Source organism: Acanthochromis polyacanthus, chromosome 10, assembly GCF_021347895.1.
Source record: "Acanthochromis polyacanthus isolate Apoly-LR-REF ecotype Palm Island chromosome 10, KAUST_Apoly_ChrSc, whole genome shotgun sequence".
NCBI lineage: Eukaryota > Metazoa > Chordata > Actinopteri > Pomacentridae > Acanthochromis > Acanthochromis polyacanthus.
In genome coordinates, this window is record NC_067122.1 from 2,590,049 (window position 1) to 2,599,640 (window position 9,592).

Sequence of the window (9,592 nt, forward strand, 5' to 3'; positions counted from 1 at the left end):
CAATTGGGGTCATTTTTGACCCCACCCATGGAAGAGTGTAGGTATTGGTTGGCCATGCATCCAAAGGTTTAAAAAAAAAGACTGATGGATCATTTCTTTTTCCGTCAGATTTATGTGTTGAATTTTTTCCATAATCATTCATTTCTCTTCGTGTCCTGACACTGAAGGACTGATGTTTTAGGTCAGGAAACTACTGCTTTTATTTTGTGCTCTAAAGAGATCACTATGTCACTTGCTCTTTATAGTGCTGTTTACAGAAAATGCATGAAATTGTTTTAAATTTGTATGCTTTCAGGCAGAACTGACAGATCAGCTCTAACTGAAATGGTTTTTGTTCTTTATCCTCATTTCTTATACTGAAATGGACTGACGTTTTAGGTCTGAGCTAGCTAGTTTAAATTTTTGCACTTTTGTTTTTTGTTCAAGCACTAGTATTATTCCAGGGAAGCACCCTGAAAGTCAGTTGTTCAGTTAGGATTATTATTTTTTCCATCTGAAAAAATAAGCTCCTTAAAAAAAATGTAGCACTTCCTTTATTTGCACTCCAGAGCTCTCTTTCTGTCTGTCACCAGGCTGTTACAGTAGCTCTAAAATATTCAAATGCAGCTTGGTTTTTGTTTAAAAATGCGTTGTACATTTACAGTTCATGTGATCCAAAGAAATTATTTTTCTGTATTTCAATACTGAATGTCATGAGTTTGAAAAATAATACATTTGTTATTTATGGTAAAATCAAATGTTTTTGTCTTGTTTTGCGTGTGTTTCTTAAACAAATAGACTGTCACAATAAGAGTAAGATGTAAATTCCAGTATAGGAGAGACTTAGCTTTTTATACAGTGGAAAAAAACATGTGATTATCGGTATCGGTATCCGCCAAAAGGGGTTTCGATATATCAGCATATCGGATATCGGCAAAAATCCAATATCGTGCATCCCTAGTCTCTACCAGGTAGAAATACGAATCCACCTGGTGGGAACACGTCTCCACCTGATGGAAACACGGGTGAGGTGATTTTGAGGTGGGTTTTGCTTTTTTTGTCTCAATTTTTAATCTTTTTGTGCTAATGTTGTGTCTTTTGTGGTGATTTTCAGCCTTTTCACATTGGTTTTGTGTGTTTTTGTGGTGATTTTGCATCATTTTGAGGTAATTTTGTTTCAGCTGTGGTGATTTTATGCCTTTTTGCGGTCGTTTTTTGTGTTTTTGTTGTGGCTTTGCATCTTTTTGTGCTAATATTGTTTCAGTTGTGGTGAATTTCTGTCTTTTCGTGGTGGTTTAGAGTGTTTTTGTGGTGATTTTAAAGCCTTATCTGTGGTTTTGTGTGTTTATTTGTCATATTGTTGTGTCTGATTGGTGTAAATTGTCTGTATTTAAATTAAATCAGATGCTTTCTAATGTGCTGTAAACAGATGTAAGGACTGATTAAAGCTCCAGTAGTTTCAGTTTTTAATGACGGAAACAGACCAGCTGCTGTTTATTTATTTACAGAACGTTGCAGAGACGTTCTGTTTGCGTTCTGAATGCTTTAATGAGCAGCGTCTGTTCTGCAGGTGTCAGAGTTCACCTGAGCAGCCGCAGCATCGACGCCCGTCCAATCAGACGCAGCGACTGTGGCCCCGCCCACCACCACCTCTCAGTTGACGCCTGTCTCTTTGAGGTGATTTTGTCTTGCTGCGTGAAGGTTTTGTGTGTTGTTGTTGGGATTTTGCGTCATTTCATAGGAATTTGGGATTTTTTGCGTCTTTTTTGGTGACTTCAAGCCTTTTCACAGTGGTTTGTGAACTTTTGTGGTGATTTTGTGAGTTTTTGTGCAGATTTTTGTCTCTTTCAGGTGATATTTGTAGTGCTGTGAAAAGGTTTGTGTGTTGTCATGATTTTGCGTCATTTTATGGAAATTTTTAGGTGTTTTTTGTGCTAATGTTGTGTTTTTTACAGTGGTTTTGCATGTCTTTTTGCTGATTTTTGTCTCTTTGGGGTTATTTTAAGCCTTTTTCACAGTGGTTTTGTGTGTTTTTTTGGTGATTTTGCATTATTTTGTGCTGATTTTTTTGTCTGTTAGAGGTGATTTGTACTTCTGTGTGGGACTTTTGCATGTTTTTGTGGTGAGTTTGCATCATTTAGTAGAATTTTTGGATGTTTTTGTGCTAGTGTTGTGTCTTTGTGCCTTTTCACAGTAAAAGTGAACTAAAATCTAGATGTTGGACATACATAAATATGAACGATCAGCTTATATAACCCAGTGAGTGTCAGCCTTCCTCCCTCCATCTCCTCCTCCTCTTTGTGCAGCAGGTCAGCCGGCTAACGGGTTAATTAGCTGGATGAAGAGCTGTGCAGAGGAAATGTCAGGCTCGCTGGCTGCGGTTTGACTTCCTGGACGGCAGGTTGGAGGTCGCGGCGCGTTTACTGAACCTTTTCCCTCTTACCTTTTTCAAAATGTCACCAGGAACCATTAGCGTGGGCTCTGTCGGGAGACGGCGAGGCAACCCTGAACGCCTCCCAGGCGACCCTGAACGCCTCCCAGGCTCTGCTGCAGGACGACGGTGCATTCAGGGCCTCCAGGACAAACGTAAATATCAGCTGACAGAGAGAAACCGCAGACAGACTCCTTTAGAAACCTTCCAGCTCCGTCTGACCAGGAAATAAACCAGATGACAGCTTTTTACTGATTTTAAAACTTCTGATTCACAGGAGTCCAAAACATTTCCGTGAAAACTTCCCCGTAAAAACCTTCCTGTGTTTACGTCACGTTTAGAGTCGGTCTATTCTCTCCAGAGGAGGAACTCTGAGGATCTTCTCACTGTTTCTCTGGTAGTTTCAACGTTTCAGCACAAAAATATGAAAATCTGAAGAGCAGTTTTTATTCTACGTCTTCAAAGATGAACCGTCGAATATTTTCAGTCCCTTTAAGTCTCATGTCTGGAGTTTTGTGACATTTAATACCTTTTTTTATAATAAGTACCATTATTTTTAAAATATTATTATTACCTAAAGACGTTTTCTGACATAAATCATTTTTATGGTGTAAAATTCTTATTATTATTATTATTATTATTATTATTATTATCATCAAATCAAATAAATGATATTATTTATCACTGGGGCTGGACCGATTGTTCTGATATTTGTCCTGATGGTTGCGTATCCGGATATTAATTTTAAAATCCAAATATTCGCCCCCCCAACACCCCCACACCCCCAGGACCTTACGACCGTCCCTATGTACCGCAGAGGAACCCTTAAACATGTTACAAAACCAGTAAACCTGTCCAATTACTTGCTTTTAAAAAATGATTTTTCTAAAATTAAAATGTAATAAAGCAGGACAGATGTATAAAATGAAAGTGAAAATGGAAATCAGATGTTATAATTTCATCATTTTATCCTTCCAGACATTCTTGAATCCTGTTGGTAATAATAATTATTTTGTAATAATTGCTAAGTTTAATAATATATTATAATTGACTGACTTTTTACATTGAAATCAGCAAAAATATCTTTATTTTACAGAGTACTTGTAATTATTTCAACAGGTTTTGGAACGTTACATTTATTTGTACATATTCGAGTTTAGTTTTTCATTTTTAAACTTAATTCACTTTAAAAATCAGATTAAATTCTCTGAATCCGGTGTTTGGGTGTGAAAAGTGTTGAATCCACATGAAAACAGTTTATTCTTCCTACTACACAAAGCTGCTTTTCTGTGATTCTTCTTTTCAGACGTTTCTAATGGATGAATTTTGTTTTAAAGCCTCTAATGTGTTCTTTGTGTTCTAATGGATGAATTTTGTGTTAAAGCCTCTGGATGTTCTCGTCCAATCAGCTCCTGCTGCTGGCTGAATGAGGCTGATTGCAGCTTCTCCTGCTTCTCTGCTGCCTAAAGGAACTCATTAGGATCCTTTCAGCCTATCTTCACAACAAACGTTTTTCAGAGCTTCAGATTCTTCCACCGAGTCTCCAAAACACACAGTTCAACACCAGCGAGTAAACTTTCTGCTCATTCATCTGAGAGTTTGTTGAGACTCAACAAAGATTCATCTTCAGAACAAACCATCTACATGTTGGGAGGTGTCCTCAGATGTTCGCCACCTTTAGAATGTCCTTTATTTTGGAAAGAAAAGGCAGCTTTTTCTTTCAATGAAGATAACATGAAATGAATGATAAATCCAGTGTAGACTTGTTCATGTGGTAAATGACTATTCTTGCTGGAAACAGCTGATTTTAATGGAATATCTCCATAGAGGTGCAGAGGAACATGCTAATATTAGCCACATAGCCTGCAGCATGCGAACACCGAAATCCTATAGCTGTGGGATATGCTAATTGTTAGTCACATTAGCCCACATATGTGTCTAACACTAAGAAATTCTCTATAGTCGGTGGCTTATGCTTAATGTAGCTACATTCAGCCTGGCAGTACAACAAACCACTAAGGATCCTCCTATAGTTGTGGCTTAGCTAAATTTAGCCACATTAGCTGCAGCATGCTAACACCAAAGTTCCTCCTATGGTAGTGGCTTTTGCTAATGTTAGCCACATTATCCTGCAGCATGCAACACTAAGGATCTTCCTGTTAGTAGTTGCTTATGCTAGTGTTAGCCACATTAGCTACATAATGTGCTAGCATGAAGAATCCTCCTCTAGTAGGGGTTTATGTTAATATTAGCCACATTAGCCACATAGCATGCTAACATCAAGGATCTTCCTATAGTAGTGGTTTATGGCTAATGTTAGCCACATTGGCTACATAACGTGCTAAAATTTAGGCTCCTCCTATCGATGTGGCTTATGCTAGTATTAGCCACATTAGCCACATGTGTGCTAACATGAAGGATCTTCCTGTAGTTTTTTCAGAATCAGTTATCTGGCTGTTTAGCGCTGCACCTTTGTTTTTGTGGTATTTTGGGCTATTTGAAGTAATTTTAGATCTTTATGTGCCAATATAATGACTGTTGTGGTGACATTAAGCCTTCCCGCTGTAAAGTTATACATTATAAACTGCATTTTAAATGTCTTTCAGGAGTTCCAGACGTGGCGAGCTGCCCTGGACGTCCCTGATGAGCAGGAATTAGCGTTTGATCTTCAGATTTAGGAAAATAACACAATGCAGCGCTCCCAGAATGCTTTGCACAGCTGCTTACATAAAACAATATGAATAATACATATTTTTAAGTCTGTTTTCTTACGTTGGTTTTAGTCCGTCGATATTCTGAAGGTTGTTATTGAAGGGTTTGATCTTAAAACTCCTCCAGTCAGATTTATTTACATTTTATTCCTAAAATACCCCTTATTTTGACTGTATGTTCTAATTTATTGGGTGATAAATAGAGAAAAAAGTAAAACCTTTGACTGTAATCTGTCTACAAAATGAAACAACAGAAGAGGATGTGTTTGACATGGAGCAGGACCTTCAACCTTCTGTTTTCTAACCTCCAGGAGACATCCAGAGTGTTCTGTATTTCTTCATCTCTTCCATCAGCAGGTTTCCATTCATCGTCACAGCTTTGTGTTCCTCCTCTGATTCTGATCCTCTTTTATTTGCTTCACAGCTCTTTTTCATTTGCAGCGCTGCTTCCTGTTAGCGTTTGTTGCTACAACGCGCCGGTTTCCCCTCAGGGATCAATAAAGTTCCATCTGACTTATCGATAGATGTTTACTGTTGGCGCCTAATTAATTTGGCTCGTTAGCAGCAGGTAGCCGCCGCAGATTACAGATTACCGTCGATTCATCAAAGCAGAGCTGAATGTTAAACAGCCGAAGCTCCTCTGTTCCACCCAGGACCTCTGACCTCCAGCTGCAGGAAGCCTCCTTATCTGGAGAAGATGGAGCACTTTGATCCCTGTGTGTCCTCCAGAGATGAATCCAGAGCAGGTTAGCGTAGCTTAGCACAAAGACTGGAGGTGGAGGGAAACTGTTGGTGGGATTCTTCTTCTGTTGCTGCTTCTTCTTCTTCTTGTCCTCTGTCTTCTCATTCTTGTCCTCCTTCTTTTCCTTCGTCGTTTTCCTTCTACTTCTTCTTCCTCTCCTTCTCCCTCCTTCTTTCCCTTCTTCTCCTTTTTCTTCTTGTCTTTCTTCTACTTCTTGTCTTTCTACTTTTTCTTCTACTTTCCCTTCCCTTTATTGACCTCCTCCTCCTTCTTCTTCCCTCTGCCTCCTCCCCTTCCCCTTCTACTTCTTCTGATTTTTCTCATGTTCTCCTCCTTCTTCTTGTCCTTCTTCTCCTACTTCTCCTTCTTGTCCTCCTCATTCTTCTCCTTCTACTTCTTATTCTTCCATTTCTTCTTCTCCTTCTCTTGTCCTCCTCCTTCTCTTTCTTCTCCTCCTCCTTCTCTTCTTCTTGACCTTCTCTTCTGTCCTCCTCCTCTCCTTCTTTTTGACCTTGCCCTCCTTCTCCTCCTTGCTCTTTTTCTTCTCCTTCTTCTCCTTTTTGTTCTTCTTGTCGTCCTCCTCCTTCTTCTTGTCTTCTTCTTTTCCTTCTTATCCTTGTTCTTTTCTTCTCATCCTCCCTCTTCTTCTTCTCCCTTTTGTTCTTGTCCTCCTCCTTCTTGTCTTCCTTCTTTTTCTTCTTATCCTTTTCTTTTTTCCTTCTTCTCCTTGTTCTTCTTGTCCTCCCTCTTCTTTTCCTTCTCATTTCTTCTTCTCTCTGTTCTTGTCTTCTTTCTTTTCCTTCTTATCCTTGTTTTTGTTGTCCTTCTTGTCTTCCCTCTTCTTCTCCTTCTCCTTGTTCTTCTTGTCTTCCTCCTTCTTCTTCTTCTCCTTTTTCCTCTCTCTGTTCTTGTCTTCTTTCTTTTCATTCTTCTCCTTGTTCTTCTTGTCTTCCTTCTTCTTCTTCAGCTAATTAAATTTGCTGCAGCATTAATTAGTGACCTCCACTCCTAGTTAATGCTTCTATATTTTAAAAGTGCACTAAAGGATGGACCATTTATACGTTTAGCTGCTTTTACCGGAGTGAAGGATCTGAATTCTGAACATTTCCCTTCTCTTTATTTTTCATCCAGACATGCAGGTCCTTGAACAGTCGGATTGAAAGGTGTTTTCAGAAGAACAAAGGAACAACCACTTGTTCTTTCTCTTCCTCTGAATAATGACGTGACCCCACAGCTCTATGAAAAGCTCCGATCCATCTCAGAGTCCAGAGTCTCATCTCTGTGAAGGAATTAATAAATAATGAGAAATTACTGTAAAATAAAACAGCAAAACACGGAACAGCCCACATTAGATTCAGGTAAATGTTTCATGGAGATGTAGTAGAGAACCGGGTTGATCTGAATAATTCATTATCCTGAGCGCTAATGTTTACATTAGATAGGTAGACTTCTCCTTGTCCTTCCTCTACTTCTTCTCTTCTTCTTGACCTTATTCTTCTTCTTGTCCTCCTTCTTCTCCTTCTACTTTGTCTTCTGTTCTTCTTGACCTTATTCTCCTTGTCCTCCTTCATATTGTCCTTCTTGTCCTCCTTTCTTCTTCTCCTCCTTCTCTTCTTCTTGACCTTCTCTTTCTTGTCCTCCTCCTCCTTGTTTTCACCTTGTCCGCCTTCTCCTTCTTCTCCTTCTTCTTCTCCTCCTTCTCCTTCTGCTCAACCTTGTCCTTCTTGTCCTCGTCTTTCTTCTCCTTATCTACTCCTCCTTCTTCTTCTCCTCCTCCTCCTTCTCCTTCTTTTCCTACTTCTTTTCTGTCTCCTCCTCCTCCTCCTCTCCTACTTCTCCTCCTTCTCCTTCTTCTCTTCCTCCTTCTCCTTCTCCCCCTTCTTTAATGTTTCCCGTATATTTAGTAGGATCATAACTAACCAGGTTAATCTCCATAATTCATAATCCTGAGCGGTAATATTTACATTAGATAGGTAAACTTCTCCTTGTCCTCCTTCTCCTCCTCCTCCTTCTTCTTGACCTTGTCCTTCTTCTCCTTCTTCTTGTTCTCCTCCTTCATATTGTTCTCTTTCTTCTCCTCCCTCTCCTTCTTCTCCTTCTGCTCAAACTTGTCCTTCTTGTCCTCGTCTTTCTTCTCCTCCTTCTCATCTTCTTCTTCTCTTCCTCCTTCTCCTTCTCCCCCTTCTTTAATGTTTCCTGTATATTTAGTCGGATCATAACTAACCAGGTTAATCTCCATAATTCATAATCCTGAGTGGTAATATTTACATTAGATAGGTAGACTTCTATAAATTATGATGCTGTTGGGTCTGATCTATTTATATCTGTGTATTTATAATTAATCTTTACATTCATTGAGGTTATTCTCCATAATTTATAGCACTGCAGGGTCTGGGCCTCCATATGTATGGGAGTCAGGTAGAGCAGCGTTTTACATCATTTCTGTGGTTTTAATTCAGAACATGTAAATTAATGAGGTTCAGTCACAGCATAAATAAGACGAGAATGTTTAATCTGGTTCATGACACCGGTTAGCAACGTTTATTACTGGAAACGCTGAATAAATAGCAACAGTATTTGAACACTTTAATCATGAATGGTTCAAACTACATTCAGTAGTTTGAATTTTAGCAAAAGATGCTGGACAGAAAAAATATCTCCTCCTCCTTCTTCATCTTCTGCTTCTCCTTCTCCTCCTCCTTCTTCCACTTGTCCTTCTCCTTCTCTTTCTTCTTCTCCTCCTTCCTCTCCTTCTTGTCTTTCCTCTTCTTTTATTATTATTCGTGTTATTATAATCAGTAGTAATAACAAATATTTTCCTGGTGTTTCATCTCCGAATCTTCCGTCTCTTTCCCGGCTAGTTTTGTCCTTAGAGCTGCTGCTCTCTCCAGGCGTCCACATACTTTTGGCCGTCCTATATTTCAGAACATTCCAGAATATGAATGTGAGCGTCGGGACCTCAGGGGTCCACCGGAGCTGCAGGTGTCTGAGGGGAAATTTTAAAAATAATCGTTCCGTCAAATGAGTCATTTGTGCGCCGAAATTACAAATCACCGCCGCAATTTCTCATCCGGGGCTCCTGATTTTGGGCCTTTCTTCTGCATATCGTACCGTTGAATTGCTTCATTCATTCGCTCGCATTAATAATTCAATAATTCCGTTCAATAATTAATATCCTTATCAGCTCCCGTTCCCCTCGACACCTCCACTCTGGACCGCTTGGATTAGTTCAACTTTGTTCAAACTTTGATTGGCTGTTTCCTGCAGCGGTGCGTTCTGGGACTCGTAGTCGACTCCAGCCTCTCCTTTTAAAACCAACGGAGCAGAAATTATTTCAGCTTCTCTTTGTCTGATGATTAATGATGATTAATGTTGATTATATCTGGGATTATAGTGATTGTCGTTTTTCTGGCAGCAAAATTAACTTCACTGCCTAAACACCGTCTGCTGCGAGCTTTAAAGAAAAAGAAGAAACGCTTTAAATGACGAGAAATGATTAAAAAACGGAGAACAACTTTTCCTCTTTAACTGGATGAGAAACAGAAAACATGAAGCAGTTTTTACTTTTCTGTTAACATTCATGTCTTTGTGAGACAATACAATACGATGTGACCAAAACAGTATAAAAAGACAAAATGTAACAAAAATGGGAAACAAAACAACAAATAAAGCAAAACACAAACTGAAAAAAACGAGACAAAGCAACAAAAACGAGACACAAACTGAAAA

General features: G+C 39.1%; 1 protein-coding gene across 1 annotated transcript; it reads right to left on the minus strand.

The window, feature by feature from the left end:
- Positions 1 to 7,721: 7,721 nt before the first annotated feature.
- Positions 7,722 to 8,281, minus strand: LOC127535901 (uncharacterized). Its single transcript, XM_051954887.1, has one exon. The coding sequence runs from the start codon at positions 8,100 to 8,102 to the stop codon at positions 7,824 to 7,826; it is 279 nt and encodes a 92-aa protein (XP_051810847.1). The 5' UTR covers positions 8,103 to 8,281; the 3' UTR covers positions 7,722 to 7,823.
- Positions 8,282 to 9,592: the final 1,311 nt, after the last annotated feature.

Bases quoted from the DNA above. Each gene is read 5' to 3' on its own strand.
- LOC127535901 (XM_051954887.1), bottom strand. From the start codon at position 8,102: ATGGAGATTAACCTGGTTAGTTATGATCCGACTAAATATACAGGAAAC.